General features: G+C 40.4%; 1 protein-coding gene across 1 annotated transcript; it reads right to left on the bottom strand.

The window, feature by feature from the left end:
* Positions 1-6,733: 6,733 nt before the first annotated feature.
* On the bottom strand, positions 6,734-26,156 carry LOC138767208 (myeloperoxidase-like). Its single transcript, XM_069944563.1, has 13 exons — positions 26,081-26,156; positions 23,879-23,972; positions 23,335-23,510; positions 21,983-22,109; positions 21,028-21,157; positions 20,694-20,900; positions 16,103-16,418; positions 15,703-15,863; positions 15,362-15,614; positions 14,565-14,735; positions 11,825-12,062; positions 9,406-9,617; positions 6,734-8,457 (listed from the first exon to the last, which is right to left on the bottom strand). Exons 1-12 carry the CDS (start codon positions 26,154-26,156, stop codon positions 9,416-9,418), a joined length of 2,151 nt encoding a protein of 716 aa, XP_069800664.1. The 3' UTR covers positions 6,734-8,457; positions 9,406-9,415.
* Positions 26,157-26,457: the final 301 nt, after the last annotated feature.

The raw sequence follows: 26,457 nt of genomic DNA, 5'->3' as shown, positions 1-26,457 counted from the left end.
AACATAAAATTTATAACAAACACTGAGTAATCTGAGTCAAGAGGAACTTACCAAAGGAAAAACAGAACTTTGAATGTGTATGGATACAGTGTTATATGATATGACCAAAACAATAGCTAACATTGTAACAAGCTGCCTCTCGCTTCCTAAGAGATATATGTTGGGAATATACCAATGGATAAACTAAAGATATTTAGCAAAAAAAAAAAGACAAGCTTATGAGCTCAGCCCGCTTCATAGATGGTGACTATCTGATGCTATCAGTCAATGAATGACACCATGCTGATGCTGATCATTTTAATAAAATTTAATAAAATACCTTAATAAAAATTCTTATTACCCGCATTCTCTTATGTTAAAAATAAAGAAAAAAGTAAGCTTATTTGGCATTGTTATGCATAGAATTGTCTGGACATTTGAAATAATATTACTGACCAGCACATGGCATAAGCTAAAAGTAATGGTCACACACCATAAACAAATATAAAAATACATTTATAATTTTAAGGTTATTATATGAAGTCAAATGGAAATTGCCTGTCAGTGCACACACTGCTCACTGCTTTTGCAAAATTCTGCTGGTTTTTTGTTTTTCATCTATTCACACACACACTAAAGGATAGAAAAAAGTCTGAATTGCTGATATTTGTCATTGAACAGGAAAAATTGTTAAAAAAAATATATATATATATATTTTTAACTTTTTTAACTCCTTCGCGTTAATAAACTAGGCAGAGGAAGGGGTGTACGGAGCAGGTTCAGGAGCTAAGCCCACTACAAGTGTCTGCTGCTATGTGTAGTCATTTAATCATTTAAAGGCCATTACTAATCGGCGATTATGACATTCAAATGCCTAAATGACAAGTGCCACACCTGTTGGATGCTGATTGGTCGCTTCTGCAGCTGGTGGTCTATACTTACCTTCCATGCTTGTTGATTTGAAGCAATTAAAAAAAATTTCTTTTGTGTAAAAGTTTATAAAGTAGAGGGTGAGTATGCTATTTGCTCCAGTAATGGGGTGCTCAAAAGTACTCGATTCTCGAACAAGTACTATGTGGTACTTGTTTAAAATAGCAAATCTAAAATTAGCCAATGAACATGCAGGGAAGGGGCTGGCACATCCTGCTATTCTGCAGCCAAATTGGCTACCGGTCTAGCACTGATTGGCCGGCCGCATCTGGTGACCTGAGTGTATAGACTCAGGTCACCTGATGCTCCGTGTATTTGCTTCCTTTAGCTGGAGCAGGCACAGAGGTAGTGTAGGGCTTTCAGTTTCTAACAAACACCCAAAAGTGTCTTGAGTCTCCCATTGACTTAATGGGGTTCATTACTAGACTTAAGAATTTGAGTATTGACAAATACTTGACACAAATAACGAGCATTTGAGCATTTTAGAATTCACTCATCTCTAGTAGTAAGGCTATGTTTACACAGTTTTTTGAGGCAAACATACGGCCATATTTTCATAGTTGGAGGGCTGGTTACTATATAGACACTATTGGAAGAGCTGGCTACTATGTGGGGCTCTAATTGTAGGCCTGGCTAGTATTTGGGGCACTATGGGGGGGCTATTACATGGGGCACAATTATGGGATTACCTACTGCTTGAGGGATATAATGGGCAGCTACCATGTGGGGACATTTACTTTAGGATAGGCAGTGCCAGAAACCTCTGACAGTGCCAGAGAAATGACGCATGCACTCTTCAATAAGCGAATTTCTCCAATTTTTTTTATTTTGGCCCACTGTGTATTTGAGTTTCACACCCCTGTTATAACTTGTCAGTTTTACTGTATGGTGAACAGTGTAATGCAGTTTTTTTTCCATGTTGAGTTGAAGAACACATAAGGGCATCCAACAACAACTTACAAAAGGGAAGTACTTTTGTATGAATAGGTCAGTAAATAAATTATATCAATAAAACAATTGTATAAAGGGGGGGGCAGAGATTTTCAAAAACTGATTCTTAGACAATGCAAAACAAAATTATAAAAAGGTACTCTTAGAGTGGTGGTGCACATAGAAGGGGAAAAAATCCCACACATAGGCACTCACAAAAATCTTGGCACTCACCAGTAGAATTGCTCGTCTTTTATTCAGAATTCACATAGAAACAAGTTTTTTTTACCTACTCAACTTAATTAAAGGGAACTCCGGGTAGAGGTAAAAAATGAACCTTCTGCAGAAGCATATAGCATTACTTACCTACCTATCCCAGTTTTGAAACTACCAAAAATCTATTTGTTTTGGGGGGTTTTGTTTTGTATTGTGCTTCTGTACTTTGGTTGAGCAGTTGTACTCAGTACTACAGGTTCCAGAATTTATTGCTTTCCCTCAGCTGTACATCACAGTCCCCCACCCTGCCAATTCCCCGCCCAAATCTGTTGTAGTACCTCTAGGCTTTGTTCACACATTGCAGTTTCATTGTGTTACTGAATTTTTTGCAGTACTTTATCATTTCAATGTGTTCCCCACACACACAGCACACTGTTACTACCTGCAACGCTGATATTGGCATAAAGTAAATAACTTTTTGAATGTAATTTTATTTATTTTTTCTTTTCATCTCTACGCATATATTATGATCAAGCATCTTTTATCTTTGAGGTTGAGCCCCAGAATAAGGAGTTTATCCAATATTATCTTACATGGGATATACTGTTTATGCCTCCTTTTTTGTGCAGGTGGGATTGTCAGTGGCGGCTCTGATTCTCTGTGCCGTTTACCATCACTTAATTGTGTTACTGCATCATTTTTGTGAATATGTTGCAATACTGCAATGAAGTTCCAACATGTGTGAACAGTTTCAGCACCTGCTTCTGGCCATTCAGAGATGGTAGATCACTCAGGGGATTGGGGGATCCAGCTAAGCCTCCTATGACATCACGCCCTGCCCCCTGTCTGCATCATCAGCCTGTGCTCAGTAAACACATACAATGTGAGACAGAGGCATGGAATATTTGCCTCCTAAGGTGAAAGAGCAGTGGGAGCAGGAGACAATGTGAATTGGCACAGGGGCCATTTTTCTTCACTTCTTGGATTTCTATCAGCTACCAGTGTGGCAGAACCGCACAGATATGATAAAACATTATATAGACACATCTATATAACTTTTAATGTACTTTTACAGATGCCTGATCAGTAATTTTTTTACTGATTGTGCGGGAGGACTCTACAGACTTTAATACAATACAGAACAGAGCTTGAATCACATTTTTGGCAATTCATTTAATGACTTGTTTAATATACTAAGAACACCAGAAGAACCTAAAATATAGGACCCTTAAGCTCTTAGAGTGAAGAGTAGTTAAAATTACATACTTCCTCTTTTAAAATAACCTGGGCAACCCTTCATTATACAGATAGGGGGTCTCAGCAGGAAAATACTTTGTGATCAGCCTATTATAATGGAGGTGTGCAGCAGTGGGGCCATGACGTCACAGGACCAGGAGATACAGGACACTAGCAGGTGATAGTGAGCAGTGGCACTGTGCAATGGGGGCACCAGGACAGGGAAGTATCACTTCATGATAATCTTCCCACCACACCCTGCACTCACAGTATTTTTTTTACCTATACCTCAAGTTCTCCTATAAGTTTTATGTTAAACATATGTTTTAAGAATTTTTGGTGAATTTTTTTTTTCTGATTTTTCATTTTACTATCTATATTATAAAATAATCCTGAAATCTTGCAATTTAGTCGCTAGCCCTAAAATTGGGATGAGATTACGTGTTCTGCCTGTGGTGACGAGAAGAAAATTTGTATGTACAGCATTACAGTGAAAGGTGACACCAGTAGTTGGGAGAAAAACAATAAATGACGCTCACAGGTCAGCCTCCCCCTCCCTGTGGAATGACCTCAATAAAGATCACCAAGTATGCTCAGAAATTTTTTATTCATGTTAAGTGGAAAGGTCATGTCTATTATTGTCTGTGTCTATGGGGTTGGCTGCAAAGCATTTCAATAAGAGCTGTTAAGAATAGCTTAGGCAAAATATGTCTTCATAAAAATGTACATAAATAAAATTAAAAAATCAGAAAATAGAAACAGATTAGATAAAAAGAACACATTACAGTGTATGGCTAGGTTCACACTATGTGATTTGTCAGCCGCCATTGCCAGCGGCCGTGAAAAAGACATCCAATGTATGCTAATGACGTCCATCTATAATGATCATGATCATTATAGACGGCCGTCGTTAACAAATATTGGACATCTTTATGTCGGCCAAAAAATCACGTACTGTGAACTAATCCTGAGGCTGTAAACAGTACAAAAAAAACAAATACATGTCGTTTAGGTTATGTTCCCACTATGTACAAACAACCACCGTAATTTATACCGTCTGTAGGTAGCGTTACAAAACGGTCGTTCACTTCGGAACAGAAGTTGTTCATATGTATTGGAAACATAGCCTAAGTGTCACTAAATGTAACAAATGTAAAATGCTTGATGTGGGATTATTGCTACTAATGTTGCTTCATTGTGAGTACTATTAGGGTGGTGACAGCCATAGTTTGGAGGATAATTGGAACCCACTTACAGTTCTTGCTCGGAGTTCCTCTGCTGCCTTTGTAGTAGTTGATTTGGTATATAATGAGAATATTAACTAGTTTTAGTAATGTCTGACAAAGGGAAGTGTCAGATGCAAGCAATTGGTTAGTATTAGCATATGACGATGAAAATAAAAATGGTTCATTACTTGTCTATGTTGATCTTTGAGAACACATGAGGAGATGAAATAACCAGTCATGCTCTAAAAAAAGGGAAGTATCTTACTGCCTTATCCACCTTACATAATAGGTCATTGAGAAATGATAATGCTTGTAGTTAGTCGAGTATAGTGCAGCGGGCCCATCTTGAACATTTAGGTGGCTTTGTGTAAAACCTTTTAAACACTATTAAGGGGGACCTTTATTACGTCCGGCATTTTTTATCGCCGGGCTTACAAATGTCCCTGCAGCTCCGGAGCTCATAGGATTTATGTAGAGGCGCACTGCCTCTAGATAAATCCTGTGAGCACGGAGCCCGTTCGTGCGAATGAATTGAACCCTACGCCAGTACAGAGATGGCGTAGGTTTCACCATAATTTTTCCTCCGTAAAAATGATAAATGCGAAGCACGCAGGGGCCATGCTCCCTCTGCGTGCTGCCGCACCCTTCGAACCCCCCCCCCCCACACTCAGCCCCACTGGAGCAGGAGGCACAGATAGGCCCGATGCAAATAAAATGTTCGCAAAAAGACCATTTGTGAATTTATTTATGCCGATCGGGCCCATCTGTGCCTAAAAAAGGCATTTTAGCCTTTTAGTTAATGTCCCCCTAAGGACCTGTCAATTCTTTCAGCGGAGAGCAGAGGTGCGCAAGATCCCCTATAGAGATGCCGTCTGACACTGAGGCAGGTGCGATTCTGCGGCAGAGAGTTCCACCACAGAATTCTGCCACATGTGAACATATCCTAAGGGGGAGATTTATCAAACAAGGTGTAAAGTAGAACTGACTCAGTTGCCCCTAGCAACCAATAAGATTCCATTTTTCATTCCTTGCAGATTCTTTTGAAAATGAACCATGTGTGATAAATCTCCCCCTAGTTCTTTGTTTATGCCACCTCATTGTAAATAAAGTTATTCAATGATCGGGAAAAAAGCTTAGTTTATAACACTTGAGGTGGCTTTTAAACTGTTTCCTGGTGATGTGTTCATCTTATAACTTTATAGATGCCACACCTCATGTGAAGGAGATATTTGGCACAGTAATAAAAATCCTTTTTATACTGTCATTTATGATTGTCAGCGTGTAGCATTGTGATGTAGAAAAGCTACAAATGAATTTGAGGACTCTATGTCCGGGGTGTCACCTGATATCTTCTAGCCATAACTGTTTAACACTATCTTGATACGTATAATGTGGGAGATTTATCAAACTGGTGTAAAGTAGAACTGGATCAGTTGCCCCTAGCAACCAATCAGATTCCACCTTTTATTTTCCAAAGAATCTGTCAGGAAAGAAAAGTAGAATCTGATTGGTTGCTAGGGACAACTGAGACAGTTCTACATTACACATGTTTGATAACTCTCCCCCAATGTGTATATCAGAACATTTCAGGGTATTCAGAGGTGTAAAGGTGACCACACACATAAGAGGCTGACTGAAACTGCCGATAGTGAGGTGAGTCAACCCGACATGTCGAAAACACAATGGGAGAGTTTGGAAGAATAAATGTCAGCCTACTTAACTTGTTACCCAAGACAAAAGAGAATGAGGCAGTTAGGCTGGGTTCACACTATGTTTTCTTTCATCTGTTTTTGCCAAAAAAAAAAGGATGAATAATGGGTAGAAAAACGGATGCATTTGTGTGGATCTGTTTTGATCTATTTTTCCATTGGCTTCCACTAAAAAAAAAAAAAGGGATCCTTTTTTTTTTTTATGTACACATAAATAAGGTCAGCCACGTTTTTGTGCACATTTAAAAAATTGATTCGTTTTGATTCGTTTTTTTTATTATGGAAGTCAATTGAAAAACGGATCAAAACAGATGCACACTAATGCATCCGTTTTTTCATCAGTTTTTCATCCTATTTTGCAAAAAACAGATTCAAAAAACCATAGTGTGAAACCAGCCTAAGGGTGGATTGTGGGAATGTAGCAAGTGGTGGAGTAGTAAAAGGGGGAAGTATAAAAGGAAGATATAATAACTCTTGATTTTCCAGATTCAACAGACGGCACAGGTGTTTATGTAAAGGGAAGTATCATTTTATTTTAAAAGGGGTACGCCAAAGAAAAAAAACTGCTTTTAAATCAACTGGTGTCAGCAAGTTATACAGATTTGTAAAATTACTTGTATTTTAAAAGAATGAATGCCTTCCAGTACTTATCAGCTGCTATTTGTTCTGAGGGAAGTGCTGTATCCTTTGTTTCTGTCTAAGACAGTGCTCTCTGCTGCCCCCTCTGTCTGTCTAGAGCAGGCAGATCACACATGCTGCAGATAGAAAGGAAAGCAGATGCAAGGCAATCTGCAAGGGATAATCACATGGGCTGTTTCTACAAGTGTATGGGAAAACAGAGCTCACACAACAAACTGTAGAGGCTGTAGAAATAAAACTAGGCAGATATTTTTTTAACAAATCAGCTTAATCAGGGCCGGCACTGGCAAGGAGACATACCACCACACTGAGGGTGAGGGGCCCAGCAAGGTGATAAAAGGACAAGGCATCTAGTATTATTTAAGCAAAATATATATGGTATTTAGTTAATAATTGTGCAGAACTGTATAGTAGTATATATATATATATATATATATATATATATATATATATATATATTTGCAATATATGGTGGTTGCAGAGGCATTGTATAGCATTATTATTCAGGAAATGTATGTTGCTTACCATTTTACTAATTGTCATCTAGTAAGAATTTTTTAAAGTCCTTATGAAAATATCCTATAGGCACCTATTTCATCTTGCAAATATTTTGGTAGTACAAATAAAAATGTCTTATATAGAAAATAAACACACACATATTTATATACAGGATAAGTAGATTATTGTGATTATTATATTTGCATAAAGCTCATTGAGTAAAATATGTTTAATGAAAAAGAGATTATACTAAGTTAAAAGAAAATACATAGCTAAGAGGCATATTTAAGCTTAGGAATACTAGGTAAGTTTTATCAAAAGTCAAGCAATGGAAAAGTGAAGCAGTTGCACATTGCAACCAGTCCGATCACTGCTTGGAATTCAAAGTGAGCACAGCAACCTATAAAACAAACTTTGTATATATACTAGAGATATGTCAAAAGTTTTGATGGGTTGGGGGTGAGGTGTTCAGACTCCCACCAGTTGTTAAGTAGAGCTAGGAGAAGCAGTTTACTCCCTGATTTGATGCATTTTCTGTCTCGCTGAAGGAGATAGCCTCCATTGTAAGTCTATGGAGTCCATCTGTTAGACAAAGATCTCGGCAAGCCTGGAAGTGAAATGATTAGCGGATTGCTTCTTATGGCTCTATCTAATGATCAGAGGGGGGATGAACACTCTGACCCAACCATTGAAAACTTTGACATGGCTCACATGTAAAAAGTTTTTAGTTTTTTTTTTTAAATGGACACTTTATAGCCTCTAAATATTGAAATATGAAATCTTATTTGGACAGCTACTCCAGTTTTCCTTTACTCTCAAGCAAGCTAATAACTGGTCCCATCTATTATGTGCGAAGTGTAAATCTGGTGTCTTCATATGTGGCACAGAGGTTTTGGATCCCCAACAGAACCTGGGTGCCTTTCCATTATTACACCCACAGTAGCTATACCCCTATTGATGTGTCCCTCACAGTGTTTTCAAACAATATAGCATTGCATTATAGACAACAGGAAAGTATGGCAGTTGTTCTCTTGGAGAACTGATGTGTTCTGGTTTCGCTAAGTATTTTCCGGTTCCAAGATGGTAACAGTTATCTGGAAAAGAAAAAGTTATAAAGAATACATTATGATTAGTGAACATACTTCTATATGTGATTGCCACACACCCAAAAAGATTGCAAGATTGTTTTTAAAGGTCTCTATTATGCTTACAAGGTAACTCGTTTGCTTGATAATAGAGACAAAGTTTATTGTTGGTGCGTTCTCCCTCAACATGGGGCTTGCCGAGGCCTTGCAATCTACACCCCTGTTGACAGCATATAGCTTCTGTGTATGAACTAGCGCCTGTTAGAGTGCCATACATCCTCTCGTACCAAATTCTCAGGACATTGGCTTCATTATTCTACTATCAGATTGATCCCACCACATTACAGTGGAACGGTTTTTATACTAAATGTATATTGGGGAGTTGCTAGTTTACATGAAATATAGTCAGAATAATATCAAAATGCAATAGTAACCACTCCTTATGACAACCATTGCTTCGAGACATTGCCTTCCACAGATGTGGCCTTTTAAGTACTGTATACATAGTATAGGGTGGCTCTTAAGATCAGAGAAAATCTAATCTAGATACAAACATGACATTTCCAAGTTTCACTGTATTAATTTCCCATTCCCTCATTTACAGTTTTGATGCTTACAGTTTGGATTGAAGATAAATATTTCCAGTGCCTTATACTTAGGCCCCATTCACACAGAGCAAGAGGGGCGGAATTCCGCGGCGGAATGCCGTTAGCCTCCGTGTCATAATGACTTTCTATGGGAGGCGCGTGCACCGCATCGCTCAGCGTCTCTCAGTGCTGAAGAATGAACATGTCATTATGACACGGAGGCTAATGGCATTCCGTGGCAGACAATTCCGCCGCGGAATTCCGCCCCTCTTGCTCTGTGTGAATGGGACCTTAGTTTTTCTTAGATAATTTATGTTAATTTCTTTAGATAACTGTTCTATGATGTTTGTAACCCCTTAGTTTGGCTCACCATTTTCAGGTTAAGTTGCTCTCCATGGTGTTAGGTCTAGGGCTGGGATTCTGGAACATCTTACAAAATCCCGAGGATACTGATTGGCCATGAAGACATTTCGAGGAATCTCAGTAATCTTAGTATTGTCACAGATGACACGTGCAAATGTCACTCTCTCTATCGCATTCCTCTGAGCCGTGGTGAACACACCAGGATTCTCATAATAAAATCTACAGGAAAAGATAATTAAGGAGTCAATGACAAAGAGTTTCTGAGTAATATTCATTGTATGTTACATGTCATATAAAATATACAGTTATTGAAAAAAAAAAAAAAACAACTTCATCATAAACATTTCCTTATCATTAATTAATTATCTAAAAATATTAGACCTCATTCACATATTTTGACATTGAGTGAAGGATACCATAGCGCCGCATAAAAGAAAGAAAACATTATTTAAAGGGAACCAATCACACTAAAATTGGCCATAAAGCTAAGGAAACGTGCTGGTAGATCAGCCAGCCAGCTTCCTAAACATCCCCCTGTACCCTCCGTCCCATGTACATACAGCCTGCAAATTTAGTTTAACAGTCTCCCGCGCTCTATGCAAATTACCATCTAAGTAGTCACGGTGGGCGGGTGGCTGGTCATGTAGTCACGGTGGGCGGGTGGCTTCTTCAAGTAGTCACTGTCCTGGGCAGGCTCCGACTCTGTTATCACGCCCCTCTAGGCGTGTGTGGAAAGCGCCGCATGGTGACGTCATTAGGGGGGGCCGGCATTGCACATCGGCCACACCGATGTCTTTACTAATGCGCAGTGCTGCTGGAGAAGACGCTGCTGTACTGCGCCTGCGCAGCGTAGTACAACAGCGGCTTCACCCACTCTACTGCGCATGCACAGCTTAGTAAAGATGTCGGCGTGGCCGACGTGCAATGCCGGCCCCCCCTAATGACGTCACCATGTGGCGCTTTCCACACACGCCCAGAGGGGCGTGATAACAGCGCCGGAGCCTGCCCAGAACAGTGACTACTTGAAGAAGCCCCCGCCCACCGTGACTACATGACCAGCCACCCGCCCACCGTGACTACTTAGATGGTAATTTGCATAGAGCGCGGGAGACTGTTAAACTAACTTTGCGGGCTGTATGTACATGGGACGGAGGGTACAGGGGGATGTTTAGGAAGCGTGCTGGCTGATCTACCAGCACGTTTCCTTAGCTTTATGGCCAATTTTAGTGTTAACCCCTTAACGACATCGGGCGTAAATTTACGCCCTGATGCCGGTAAGGACGTTCAGAGCGGGGCCGCGCGGCGACCCCGCTCTGAACCGCGGCGGTCCCGGGTGCCGCTTGTAGCCCGGGACCGTAGGTATACAGTACAAACATGACAGCTGCATCCGATTACCGGATTCAGCCGTTCCCTGGTGTCTAGTGGCGGAGATCGCTCCCCCAGGATGTTATCCCGGAGGAGCGATCTCCGTTTCTGAAGCCGGCCGGGGACCGCTCCAAGATGGCGCCGAGAGATCACAGTGTATATACTAGAAGTCCCCTAGGGGGGCTTCTAGTATAAGTGTAAAAGTAAAAAAAAAAGTGTTGTTAATAGTAAAAAGCCCCCTCCCCTAATAATAAGTCTGAATCACCCCCCTTTTCCCAGGTTATAAATAAAAGTAAATAAATAAATAAATAAACAAACATGTTTGCTATCGCCGCGTGCGTAATCGCCCAAACTATTAATTAATCACATTCCTGATCTCGCACGGTAAACGGCGTCAGCGCAAAAAATTCCCAAAGTGCAAAATTGCACATTTTTGGTCACATCAAATCCAGAAAAATTGTAATAAAAAGCGATCAAAAAGTCATATATGCGCAATCAAGGTACCGATAGAAAGAACACATCATGGCGCAAAAAATGACACCTCACACAGCCCCATAGACCAAAGGATAAAAGTGCTATAAGCCTGGGAATGGAGCGATTTTAAGTGACGTATATTTGTTGACAATGGTTTAAATTTTTTACAGGCCATCAGATACAATATAAGTTATACATGTTACATATCGTTTTAATCGTAACAACTTGAGGAACATATATAACAAGTCAGTTTTACCCCAGGGCGAATGGCGTAAAAACACATTTCCCCCAAATAAACAAAATGCTTTTTTTTTTCAATTTCACCACACTTTGAATTTTTTTCTGGTTTCGCAGTGTACTTTATGCAAAAATTCAGCCTGTCATTGCAAAGTACAATTAGTGACGCAAAAAATAAGGGCACATGTGGGTTTCTAGGTGGAAAAATGCAAGTGCTATGGCCTTTTAAGCACAAGGAGGAAAAAACTAAAACGCAAAAATCGAAATTGGCTCTGTCCTTAAGGGGTTAATGGATATGGAATGTTTGAATGCGTTTTTGAAATATTTTTATCTATTCCAAGTGTACTTACCGGTCTCCATCCCGAGCCCTACGGAACTGGTTGCCAATCAGACATGTAAGCAGCCTCCCAATTCTGCCATTGCGAACTAAAGGTTCTGCAACCCCTCCAACCCAAATGTCAATGTTTTCAGGTGTTCCATAGAGATTTATAAACTTTTGGGCCAGCTCCATGTTATTTAGCACAGCAGCCAACTCATTCAAATTGCGTGGTGCAGACATTCCACAAAACCTTCTCCATGCATTGTATCCTATACAAAAAAGAAAATATTTAAGAATTAAGAAATTCATAGGTTCGGGTACTACATTCAAATCACCTAAGATGCAATAATAATAAATAGAAAATATTTTTCAGGTGCATAAATAAAGTAAAACTCCTTACTATTTCTGAATTTTAGAATGTAAGACCATATATTATAATTTGTATCCAGAATGTAAGCTTATTAATGCTTATTTTATTAATTTATTCTATCTATCTATCTATTTATCTGATCTTTATCTGTTTCAGGATTCTTGCTATGGGCTTTCCAACCTGATTTCTGACATTTATGAAAGTAAGAACAGAATAGTCTGTAGCACTATTCTCACTGTTCAAAACACCAGAACATGTAAGGATCAGGGCTGTATTTAACACTAGGCACCTGTGGTCCGGTGCCTAGGGCAGCACCTTGCAGGGGGGCAGCGCCAGGGAGTAGGGGGAAGGAAACAACTTTTTTTGTTTTTATTTTTTTAGTCTCCCACCTCCAGTTCAGACTTGCCAGTCAGTTAATCAGGTGTCTTTTTGGGGGGGGGGGGGTAAGGGTGGGGGGGGGATGGTCAGGTCTGGTGTGGCAGTGTTGGTCAGGTCTGGTATGACTGTGACACCTGAAGCTATTACCTACCAATCTACCAATACTGTAGTGAGAATTCCTTCACACAATATGCAGACGGCTCTAATCATTGATTCAATGTGGAAATTTGTGTTTTATGCAGTTCAAAACCACAAAAAACATGATTCAGACAATATAGAAAAGCATGTGGCCGAAATCACTCTCCCCCACGCTCCCCAAGATGGGACGTCTTCAGGTTCAGTGCCTAGGGCAACAGCTGTTAATACGGCCTTGGTAAGGATGCATATGAAAATGAATTTGTCACAGCTGTAACAGCTAATTCAAGAGCAAAAACCAAAACCTTAACACTAGTGTGAACAAAGCCTTAGGGCCCGTTCACACTACGGAATCAGCGCTGAAATTCCATGCAGAATCGGTGCCAAATTATGCCTTATATCTGTTTAAGTGCTAGGGCTTTCCGCACAAGGCGCAAATTCCGTAGCATAAACGGGCCCTTACCTGTTGGACTTGTTTGTCCCAGCATATTTTTTGGTATAATGTTTTAACTAAATACTGGTACAGATTAACAGATCACAGAAAAAGAACTTGTTTCAACCACAGTTTTTGCAAAAGAAATGATCTTGAAATTTAGTTAATATAATTTAGTAAAAGGGGTTGTCCAGCAAAAAAAATTTTCTTTCAAATCAACTGGTTTCAGAAAGTTATATAGATTTGTAATTTGCTTCTATTTTAAAATCTCCAGTCTTCCCATACTTATAAACTGTTGTATGTCCTGCAGGAAGTGTTGTTTATTTACATTCAGAAACAGTGCTCTCTGCTGACATCTCTGGCCGAGTCAGGAACTGTCCAGAGAAGTAGCAAATTCCCATGGAAAACCTCTCCTGCTCAGGACAGTTCCTGGCTCGGCCAGAGATGTCAGCAGAGAGCACTATTCCTGAATGTAAATAAACAACACTTCCTGCTGGACATACAATACTTGATCTTTATTGCGTAGCAAGCAGTTTATGTAGTAAGTACAAACAAAGCAAGGGTGTAGGGTGTGTAGTATCCTCTGTTCATTGGTTTCTTCCATCCGTCACCCAGAGATAAGGAAAGAATCCGTGCGTGGTACACGATGGGGGCGCCATCTTGGAGCAGGGGGCCCTCCATTATCATTCACAACAGTACAGCAAGTAAATACATTTTATACTACTGTCTATCACACTATTATATATCAATTATAGGCCACTGTGAATTTTTCTTTTCAGGGAGTTGAAATTCACCAATTAAAAAGTGAATTCAATTATTTTGCTTCTTTTTTCATTGCTAGAAACACTCTAGATGCTAACAGGGGAACTCCACGGCTAATCCCTCACTTCCCCCAGGTTGTGTTCACACGTACAGGTTTTTAATAGTAATTATTGGATATAAGACAAGGAATGAGTTTAAATAGAGAAGAAGAAGAGACTAGAATTGATCCGTACATATTGAGCACTAGGACCTAGCAATTCTATATTCAACTTTATACCATGTTTTCAACTACTTATACAAAGCATTTATTTTCTATATATGTGAAAATACATACACGCAAAACATGTTCTGTGTTTCTAGGATTCTGCTTTCTCTTCAACCCAAGAAGAATCTGTCTTTTATGACAATGATGGCTCTTACTGATGCTCTAACTCTCCACACTTCTCCTTCCTATCTACTTGCTAGTACAGCACAACCCATGCGATCTGTAGGGGTGAGCGGAATGAGCTGGTACAGCCAGAAGCTGTTTGCTTTATTATCTATGCCTTAAGCAGCAGAATAGCTGCACAGACTCAATTTTAAATGCAAAGTAATTAGAAAGTTGCTTAATTTTGCATTAAAGACAATACATCTAAACAATAGGAAAAATTGAGAACTGTGTTGTGTACAGTATCTGCAGTCTACAATAATTACCTGGTATACCATGTTCACGGCCCCTTTGCAAGTTGATGGCTGGTAAGTCAAGCCCAGTCCGTTTGAAGAGCTTGAAGAGACGTTCCCTCAACTCATCCACCACCAATTGGTTTTGACGATTTAGTTTGGCTCGATTTGCCATGAGTCCTCGGAGAAGAGGATCAATCCCTCCTGTGTACAACATACAAGATGCTTAACCAGAATGCTCCTCCATACCTGGACATGTCCAGGTCCATTTACCTCTCAACATAATTCAAAATATTTGGAGCAAAAATGTTTATTTGTTAGTCTACTGGTGAATGTGCATGAAAAGTGACATCCACTTTCCATTGTTATTGAGGCACATCCATGTGTCTATTCTTTAACACCATATCATTTTTTTGTTCCCAAATTCCATGTTTATTATTTTATCAATATCTCTTTCCATCAGTCAGATCTCACCTCTATATCCCTATTTCTACAATAGGTTTTGTTAAAACTGTGAGTTTTAATTTTAATCTATACCTCTGTCTAGACATGAATGATGGAAGGCAGACCCTATATGAATACAAAGGATTGGTAAACAGGAATCAGATGTTGGAGATCCAAACACAATAGAGATTGATAAGAATAACATGTAAAAATGAGCTCATCTCTCATGGTAAGTAAAAATGGTCCATATATCCTTCCGCAGATATTAAAATTATTCATTGCTTCTCTATTTCAATGACACAGAAGCTTGTTGCTGGAAATTCCCCATTATCCTTAGCATGATAAATCTCTTGTGTAAACTTTATAATTATACATGGAAATATTACCTTGTCTGACTACTCTCCAGCTATTAAAGAAAGTCATGTGAAGCGGGGTCTGTGGCTCTGGAGCATAGGGACGATAGCCGTCTGCAAGGCGATAAATGAGTGGCTGTATAAGAGTATGGCCCATGCGGAACACAACAGTGAATACGTTGGCCACTCTTGGATCCACAGACTCATTATAACCTCTGTATCTTGGGAGAACATTGGGCAGTTCTGATCCCAACAGTAAAGGCAGCCAATCTTTGTATGTTATTTTCTGTCAAATATAAAAAAGTAAGTTAAAGACAATCGGCAATGTAACAAAAAGAAAAATTATATATAGTAAAAAAATAAGTATTAACCACCTGCAAGATTCCTCCAACAATCTTCCTAGCTTCTTGATACAAAGTCTCTCCAGACCACCGTGGGTTGATCCTCCGTAGTTGTGTTGCTATGGTGTTGTGTGCACGTACAAAGAGTGTGTGAAAAGCAGTGAGGCCAGGTTGTTCGCTAACACGGGGGTCTCCTACAAATAATAAAAAAGGCAATGTATTTGTACATATAGTCCATTATGCAACATCTTTACTAAGGATTGAGAGTCATGAGTAATGTAAATGGTACATAATCACACAGTATATTAGAAGGTTCCACTTTTATTTACATACAGTACCCTGTTTTTTCACCAGATTTTTATATTTATCAACAAAACCTTTATTATTGTTTATTAACTTTATTTAACTTTTATTAACTACATAATATATGTACCTCCCAAGAAACAAGGGATTCCAGATGATCTATTAGTCAGGACACAGAAATCTTCTTCTGCAGTTTCAAATGGAAGATACGCCAGACCATCGTCTGTGAAGTTCTGATTGATAGCCATAAGTCCAAGCTGATTTGTGTTATTACGTAGTTTAAAAGAAAGTGGCAGATCACTGCCGTACACTTGGCTCCCATCAATAAAAGAGGTGAGTATGTTTATCTGTTCGCGGACTGGAGATCCCGGGGTGCATACAGGAGAGGAGCGGAAGAGTGGGATACAGTCGCTACGGTTTGTAAACCGAGGATCATTTGGTGGAATCTGCCATGAAAAGACACAAGGGAATAGACGTTAACTTACTGTATGATGGCAAATTTTGATAATCACAAGATAATTTTAGATATCGATGGCTGAAATGTGCCATCCTATTTATCATTAATGGACAATCTGTTTTTAAAAAGGAGTATCCTTGACGTTATGCTGATCACTGAGTGTTCTGCTTCTTGGCCTCCCAGCAGGTAGCTATAGGTAGTGAAAGACAAGTGCAGCCGAATGTTGAGTTTTTCTGCAGCCGCCCACAGGAATAACAAATCCTTATCTAGTTCCCTACTGCTGTGGCTGGAAAAAAGGAACTTAATCCCTTTAGAACCTGTTAGTTTTTCTGAATGTTTTAGGCTCTGTACAGCTACTGTAGGAAGATTTCTCAATGCATACTTCCAGTGGAAGATTCTGATGTGATACATATTTTCACTGGCCCACTATTAGAGCTGGAGGCGATTCATTCGCCTTTCCAGTCACTCATAATTGTTATCAGAATCGTGAATTCAAGGTTAGTTCCAACCTCCATTGAGGGAGCCAACTGCAACGATATTGTTTCCTACTTCATCTCCTCCTCTCTGCCCATGGCACTGACAGATATGGCCATGTATTACGGCCTTAATACAAAGTGATAACCTGAATACAGATAATGGAGTAGATGTGACACCACAGATAACATAACTATGATAACTATGCATGCATAGAAATTCCTTAAAGGGGAAGTCCAGCACTTTCCGACAGCCAGCAGGGGAAGAGGTGAAATTGATTTTAAGTAACAACTTACCTCTTCCCATGCTCACAATGAGCTGCTGGCCCGCCAGAAGTTATTTTCCCCCAAGTTGTGATGACGTCACGAATCAAGGGGAAATGCCTGTCCAAGCTGATGGATTGGCCGCTTGGCCAATCAGTGACTTGAGCGACGTCCCACCCCAGTCACTAACTGGCTGGGTGGCCAGTCTATCAGCCAGGTTGTGATGTGGACACCTCAGAGATCCGTGAGCCTGGCGGGGGTCCAGAGGCCGCAGGCATGGGGAGAGATAAGTCTTTATTTACAATCAAATTCCCCCCCCCCCCCCCCCCCCTCCCTCTGCAGGCTGTCAGCTTTTAGAAAATGCTGGACTTCTCCTTTAATGGGATTGTCCAACAAACAACATCTATCACCTATCCACAGGGTTGGTGATAAATGTATTATTGCTGAGGGTCCAACCTCTAACACCCCAATCTATCACAACAATGATCAGGGCTGATGGAGATGGCCAAGCACTGCACTTGGCCATCTCTTTCATCTAATAGCCAGTGAGTGGAGCACCAGTGCACACACATGACTGCCACTCAAACTGGAGGACTCGGGACCCCATGATTGGTGGGGATACTAGCAGTTGTCAAACTCACATTGATCTTTCATTCACTACCAATTAAATTAAAATCAAAATTTTACTTTTACACTATATAACCAAACTCTACCCACTATATAGTATAATATATGTGTAGTACACATACAGAGCCCTTATACATTGCAGGGCACATTGCATGATTCTTCCATCTATGAGTACTACTTTTTATGTGTAGGGAAAAATGTGACACCATTGTTAAAATATTTGCAAAAGGAAAAAAGAATAACCCGTAAGGTAAAATATGCACAAGTCAAAAAGACAGAAATGGCTGCACATCGCACCCATGGCTGACACGAAAGCTTATTCAGCTACATTTAAAACCAACATCAGAAGTTAGTATATAATTTGGCCAAAGCATATTGCCTCATGTACCACGTGCAGGTCTTCTGATACACATGAGTCCCTAACCAAAAAACATCACTGTGCCGGTCAGCGACCACAATCCCCACAAAACGTGCGCAAGCAGAGAAGGGGGGCCACGGAATGGCCCTGCAACCCCATTGTCACAGGACCAGACCCTTCTCTGCTTGCGCACGCTTTGTGGGGATTGTGGTCGCTGACCGGCACAGCGATGTTTTTTGGTTAGGGACTCATGTGTATCAGAAGACCTGCACGTGGTACATGAGGCAATATGGTTTGGCCAAATTATATACTAACTTCTGATGTTGGTTTTAAACGTAGCTGAATAAGCTTTCGTGTCAGCCATGGGTGCGGTGTGCAGCCATTTCTGTTTTTTTGGCTTGTGCATAACCCGTAAGGTAATTTCATAGCTTTTTGCTCGTTATGTGGGATGGTTTATATGGAAGTTTTTATGGATGTGTTTTTTCTTGTTATACTGAAATAGTGTTTTTATAGTATCTTTGACATCACTTGCACCAAAGCAAACAATTGAACGACCAAGTGGCGTATGACATGGTTATCTATTGATATAAAGAACATATCGTATTTCTGAGAAACTGACTCCCTTTGATTAGAGTTACATACTGTACTTTTATGAAAACATTTGTTTCAACATTTTCATATGTTATCATATTCGACAATCAGGAAATCAGTAGCATGTCTAAACAAGCAATGGCCTTTAAATAAAGGCAGGTCTGCATTATGTAGCTATCATTGCTGTGGTATACAGAATTGCGCGTCTTACATTTATTGTAGTGAAACATTATGGAGACAACCAAATTTGCAGTGATAGGCTATGTTCACACAATGTCAAAAATAAAGAAAAAGCGGCCGATTTAGTAATTTAAAATAACATCAGTTTTTGCAGCGACTGCTATGGCAATGCATTGAAGTCAATGGAAAGACGGACGTCCAATGCACACAACGTATTAAATAACGGACATTTTTGCCGCGGACGTCAAATGATGAACATGATCATTATTTTCTGACGTCTTTTGCAAACAGCTGATGTTTTTTTATTAGTTGTTCACACACAGTTTTTCTTTTGTCACCTTTTTCTCTCCGTTTTGAATATTAAATTCAATTGACTTTTTAATTAAGCCGCACCCAAAGGGCAATTAGTAATCCCAAACTAGAATAGTGTACCAACAGCCGTCATTGCAGGAAGGCTAGGGAGCTAAATGACGTTTGTTATTTTAGACTCAAAATGACGGATGTAATTTTAAACGGAGCATAGATAGCGTTGTGTGAACATAGCCAAAAAAAGGAGCTTATAGTGGGTTTGTCCAAACAAGAGGGCCAGTATGGAGAGGAGAGAGGACCTTTGGAGCCATGTGTAAAGTGTTTTGACATTTATAAAAAAAAAATTGCAGACATGCAGAAATGTTTAAACTTTTGATTAGTCAACGTATCGGCATTAATCTCTAGCTATAGAGCTCGCTCTGACTCTAGGACTTAAAATGGAGCCAGTGTCCTGCAATGAGATGGAGCAAGCGGCAACCTGGGGAGTGAAGCACTTATCCCAGCTTTATCTAGTGATCGGTGAGGATCCCAGCATTGAGACCCCAACCCATCTAAACTTTGTGACATGTCAAAAATTTTACTTAACTGTCGTTTTGCAACATTTTTGAATTTTTTTTTTACACAGCAAAGTAGGGATGCGCTGCCAAGCAGTCTTTTCCCAACCTGTTTTCCCGAATGGTATGAGTCTGAGTGTTTAGTGAACACTCAGACCCGGACCGATTAAAACTTTTGACATGTCTATGATTTAACATGTTATAACTCCCACACCGTCGGCACTCTGCAACTGGTGCTCGTAGACTAGAGCACAATTCCAAAATCAATAAATTCTCGGCACTCCAATGCACTTTAGATGCAAGGTGATTTATTAATAAGACGAGGTGCACATACATATAAGGTCAGTGATTTAACATGTGTCTACATACTTAGGCTATGTGCACACGCTGTATGAGACCGGCCGTTCCGTCTCTGGCCAGATCATCTCGGCCGGTACTTAAGTACTTTCCAGACCGCGGAGCTCTGATGAGGGCGCATTAGCGCGCGCCCGCATCAGAGCTTTCCATAGCACACAGTGAAGCAAGCGGCCGTGTGTGTATGTGCCGCCCGGGATTCCATTGAACATAAGGCTATGTTACACACCGCAAAACTACCGCCGTAGTTCTGTGGCGAGAACTACGGCCGTAGTTTTACGTAGTGTGAACATAGCCTTAAAGTGTACCTGTCTTTTGCAAATTGATTGGCAAGCATCGCTGATTGGCTGAATTATAAAATATATAGGTATTTTACAATAAAAGTTTTCAATATATCTGAGCTAGCATATATGTACAGTATTACATGTGACCCACACGTGGCTCTCCAGCTGCTAGTTGAGTATGACTGACATAAGATAATAGAAAATCAAAAGTCTGCTACAGGAAAACCTAGCTCCCAACACTAGTAGATGATGTCAAAATGTGTTGGTTACCTTGAGTGGAAAGCAGGGGGGCTCTCTTGCACAGCTGGTATCACAATCCACACCCTCAAGGAAAGTTGACCTTGCAGGGGTCTCAGGGGAGAGATCAAGGTCATGGTCTGTCCATTGTCCCCATTGCATAAAGATAAGCGCTCGGCCATTGTCTAGGGTGATGTTTTCTGTAGGGAATCTGACAATTTCATTGGATACTTGACGTGCCTATTTAAAAAGATACATGTAAAACTTCAAGTTAGATTGGCATAAGGTTTCATTCTCTGCTCTCATTGACTCTCAAAACATTGTACCAGAACAGCAGCGGAAATAAATATCAGCATGTTTTTCTTACCAAAGGGAGACGGAAGCCATTAACCGTCACGCTTTCAGTCCATCCACGGGGAAGGGACAGGCCATCCTCATACTGAGCAGGCAGCAGACGTGTAAACCCAGTGTTGGAAGCACCAAGATTGGAATTTCTCCTTCAAACAAGCAATGTGACAAAAATTAAGCTTCTCTTTACAATTTCTAATGTAAAATTTCCAAAAGGAATCTGTCAGCTCTATATCAAGTTTAGAGCTGCAGATATGAGCAGATAGCGAATAAAAATGACATCTGGCTCTTATTTGATGGCTGTTTGTGAAGTTAAAAAATTGCATTTTCAGGCTATGTTCACACTACATAAAACTACGGCCGTTGTTGCCAATGGCAACAACGGCCGTACTTTTGGCGCAGTGGAACAATGCCTTAGTTTCAATGGGATCCCGGCCGGAGCGTATAAGATGTGTATACGCTCCGGCTGGGATCCCGTGTGGCCCCGCAAACAACTGACATGTCAGTTTTCTGCGGCAGCAATTCAACGAATTGCAGCCGTAGGAAACCCTGTCAGTGCACACAATGAAGTGAGCGGCTACGGCCGCTTGCTTCATAGTGTGCAGGGGGAAGCTCTGATGCGGGCGTGCGCTGATGCGCCCGCATCAGAACCCTGCGGCCGGACAGGGTCACAGAACGGCCGGATGTTCACGTTGTGTGAACACAGCCTCATTTCAAACTCAAGTGTCATAGAGTTGGTGCTGAGCTGCAGCATGCACACCTCCTCTCTCACCCACCTGGCCCGCTTGGCTTCCAGCACTGAGATTTGTACATCAATCAGTCAAGGTAGGGAGGGGGGCGGAGGGGGGTGCATGCTGTAGCTCTTGACACTTGAGCTCTATATAACATTATATAGATATGACAAATTTCTTAACTCTGATTCTAATTAATGTGTCCATCACCTCTGTTTGGAAAGTTTACTGATGTATTCTCACCTGTTATTGCACTCTCCAGTAATGGTGCGGTATGGGCTGTTCTGATTCCGACAAGCTTTTGGGAGGTGCTGAGCTGTGCAGCCAGAAATCTTAGATATAGTATCTATCTGGTTCTTTGTTAATAGATCTGCAATACGAAGTTTGGCAATAATGAAATGTCAACTTGTTTAAAACTTTCATTTTACTACAAGGGAGAAAAATAAGTTGTAAATTAAAGCATGTTATATGTAAACAGCTCACCAGGGAACATGTGGATGTCCTAGGTATTAAAGGGTTTATCCAGAGAGCAGAAAATATCCTACCTGTTCTGCTCTCCAATGCTCCACCTCCTCCCTCTCGGATGACAACTTCTGAGACTAAAAGGGACGGGAACATATTGCTGGCGATGCTCAATAGCTTCCCATTGTTTCAGATGTTGTGGCAACATTGGGCAGCTATTGGATATTGGGTAATAGCTTTAGGGCCCTATCATACGGGACAATTATCAGATGAAAAATCGTTATAGCATTCAAATTTCAACGATAATCTTCCTGTGTAATTGTTTTGTGTGTCGATGATCGTTGATTTGGATCTGACCCTAAAATCATTGTTGATCGTTTGCTAATTGTTCGCTGTAATTCCACATTCTTTTGCTCTAGTTCTGCATTTGTTCACTAATCATTCAGTGAAATTGCCCATTGTTCATTGTTTTGCTAGGTACAGATTGAGTAAACGATCATAGTAACAATCGTAACTAAAGACTATCGTTCTGTGTAATATGGTAAAGGATTTCAGGTTAACGATAAACAATTTCATTTGTGATCGTTTATTGTTAGTCATTAAACGTTAAAAATCGCTTTGTCTAATAGGACCCTTAAGACCCTATTACATGGGCCAATTATTGCCCCATATAATATGGCTCGAAGTCAGCCAATGAACCAGTAAATGGCTGCTCATTGGCCGTTCACCCACTTTACACTAGTCAAAAATTAATCTGCCATTGGCCGCAGAATCCCCATGCAATAGGAAATGTGCTGCCAATTGCAGATCAATACTGAGGCTGAATCTAGCAATTGTTTGTGCAGCCTTGCCCACACAATTGTAGAGCCATGTAATAGACTAGAAGATTGGTGCTGATGTGAAATACTCAAATACTGATGTAATAAACATGGTGTCATGGTACTGTTTTAATAAACAAAATTTTAGTTAGGATCCCTTTAACTGACTAGGACTATGTTGTAATACCAGTAAAATGTTTGTGGGTGAAAAATCAATGAGCATGCCAATACTGAATGTTTAAATTGCATCAATGTAAGTGGGAAACAGTGAATATATAATATAATAGAACCCTAATTTACATTTACAGTGAGTACCTGAAATATTAAAAGGACGGTCATAAAAGTATTTGACTTTTCCTTCCAGAAGCTGCAGGGTGGTGCCCATGTAATCGGCAGCTCTTATGGCATTCCTGCTTCCTGCAACAGGCTGCTTAAAGTAAGCCATGAGATCCCGGGCATCAACCGTCTTTCTCCTTAAGCGTTCTTTTAAACTGGGAAATAGAATTTTTCTGCATAAGCGCCGAGATATGAAATCTGGGACATTTCCCACAATATTAGCACAAAATACAAAAAATCCTAATAAGGATTGCAATTGAAAAAAAAACACAGCATAATCCATTAGTTTTAGTAATTTATATTTCTTACAGGTAAACCCAGGTTTAAACAGATTTTTAACAACTCATGCAGTCTTGATATCTAGCATCAACAATATAAACTGTTATCATTTAACACCTTGCTATATTTTCTATATTTGGACTGTGCTGTCTATGACTAAAGTCATATCACCATATATTTCCTTATTACTTGTAAAACCTCAACCTGCATTGCATCACCCAAAGCTCCACAGTATTCTGCTTACGTTTGGCGGGTGGTTTTATAGGCTGTATCTACCAGGTGCTTGGCTTCCTTTGCACAGCTTTCAATAAAGTCATTATTCACTTCCTCAATTCCATCTGTAAAATAAAATGGAGAGTGTCATTGGAATTAAAGAACTACCACGTAGCATTTGTTGCAGATCCTCTAACAAAGGGAGAAAACTGCACCCCTGTACTTCCCCTACAGGTATACTCCACTGCATGCCGTCATTTATTATCCAGGATTTTGGCAGGAGCTACACAGCAATACAAGTAAATGGGGTCACACCCACAGGTAGGTGCGAACCCTTAAAAAATCAGGGGTGCAGCTAGGATTAATGGGGCCCCATAGCAAAAAACTGAACTACCCCCCCCCCCCCCTACACACAACACAAACCACTGCATATATATACTCGATGAGGTGACCAAAAAATAAAATCTCTTGTGGCCAGAGGCAGTATCCTGGCTGTAGCTACAAAAGTGACTGGCAGAGTGCTGATGACTGCTTACTCTGTCAGTCCACTGTATTTAACTATGAAGGCCCATTAGGAGCCACAGGTGCAGGAGCAGACTACCTTCTACTTAACCCCTTATTCACCACAGTGTGTAAGTGATCCAATGTTCTCTTACATGCTGCAACACAAAAAAAGAGTTAAAAAGGAAAACAAGGAGATATCTGCTTTATTGTTCAAACACTACTGCACTAATCATAACCTCTGGATGGAGCTCCACACATTTCCCTACTTGATTGCAGCAGCCGGAGAACAGAGGTAACGGGTTATCAGAGCAGTGAAGCAGAGATCTCCTTGTCCCTTTTTTATGTTGCAGCATGTAAGTGAACACTGGGTCACTTTCACACTGCAGTGCATAAAGGGTTAAGCAGACGAATACAGGATGGCTCTTATCTTTCATGTGCATCCCCAGGCCCTCCTCCCCCACTGGCCCCTTAGCAGCTGCCTACTGTGCCTCTATGGTAGCTACATCACTGCATACAGTCTACCCTGATGTTATCTTTTGTGCAACCATTTTAATCATCGCTAGTCAGCCGTACGTTTTTCTGTGTAAACAGAGTTGCACGGCTGACTATGATCATGTTAATCCAGTCAATTCAGCAATCAGCCATGTTACCCTGCCACATGATTTATTGAACTTTGTGAGGACTCGAGCACCAATCACATTGATCAGCGCTGGGTTTTGGTGCTGCAATGGACCGTGTAAATGGGCCCTATGGTTGGGTTTGGGGCCGAGTATTGGGTTAAACCAACTATTGTCATAAACCAAAATTTTTGCATATTACACTGAATTTTGGATTACTCCCCTTTCTGCCTTTAATATGCTGTTTCTTGAGCAAGACCCACTTTCCTGTTCTTTTTCATGCACACAGCTTAATAGAACGGTATATGTCTTAATTGCTGTGCTTCACAATTAGACCCATATGGAGCCAAAATTCTGGTGCACAAGGCATAATAAATGCAGACCTGTATGTTTGAAGCCATTCTAACTGGTTATAACCCTCACTTCCATTCAAACAAATCCCTGCAAATAACTTATCTCATACCAACTTCCAGGAAATTACGCTAGGAAAAAACACTAGTTATCACAATATGTACAATTCCCTGATACAGTACTGTGTTTTTCAGTGCTCATGCACTCTCTAATTCAAATAGGTTACATCAATGCAAGCCCAAGGAATTCAATATGCTCTGGTCTACATATTAAAATCACAGTACAGACACAGGGAGTGTAACCCCTACAGTTCAAGTATTACAGGTTCAAAATGGAGGCCCTAATTTAGTGTCCATATATATATATATATATATATATATATATATATATACGGTACTAGTGCTAGGCGATTTACAGGAAGTCAGATTGCCAGCAGTTTTTGTACAGAATGTGTATAGCTAGGATGTCAAATTTGTGGCCCTTTAGCTGTTGCAAAACTAACATTTCTATCATACCTGGACAACCGAGGCTATAGCTTCCAAGGCATGATGGGAATTGTAGTTCTGTTACATCAAGAGGGTTGCAGTTTGGGACCCCTGCTCTACGATCTGCTCTTCCAGTTTACTTAAGACTTCAGGGTATAACTGCAAGAGATTTCAGCTCCCTGCCGCTGATCTACAGAAATCTACATAAGTCTAGCATACATGACATTGAACCCTTTAATTAAAGAACACATAATAAATGTAATATCTGGGATTTACCATAATAAGAGGAGGAACTTTTGTGTATGAGTCCACAGGCCAGGAGCATCCAAACCCCAATGTGCAGAGGAGCCATGCTGTAGGAGGAAAAAGAAGACAAAGGAAGAAAAAGGGACATAACATGAAAAAAGGACTTAACGTGAAATAGGGAATTGGATAAGTTATACTGAGCATCACTCACATCACAGGTCCTCTGTACTGGCCCCCTGCCTGCCTCATCTACATTTATAATGTTGCAATGAAGGGAACCAGTTGAATGGAGAACACCCAGGGGGAGGCTCTACTTTACAGGACACCATGCATTTAGGGATGCTGGCTATTGGGACACAGTACTTGTGACACAGGAAACATCTGGTCATTTGCCTAACAAGGATTTT

The sequence above is a fragment of the Dendropsophus ebraccatus genome, chromosome 11, assembly GCF_027789765.1.
Source record: "Dendropsophus ebraccatus isolate aDenEbr1 chromosome 11, aDenEbr1.pat, whole genome shotgun sequence".
Classification (NCBI taxonomy): domain Eukaryota; kingdom Metazoa; phylum Chordata; class Amphibia; order Anura; family Hylidae; genus Dendropsophus; species Dendropsophus ebraccatus.
Note: the sequence above shows the minus strand (reverse complement) of the source record. Positions and strands in the feature narration are given on the sequence as shown.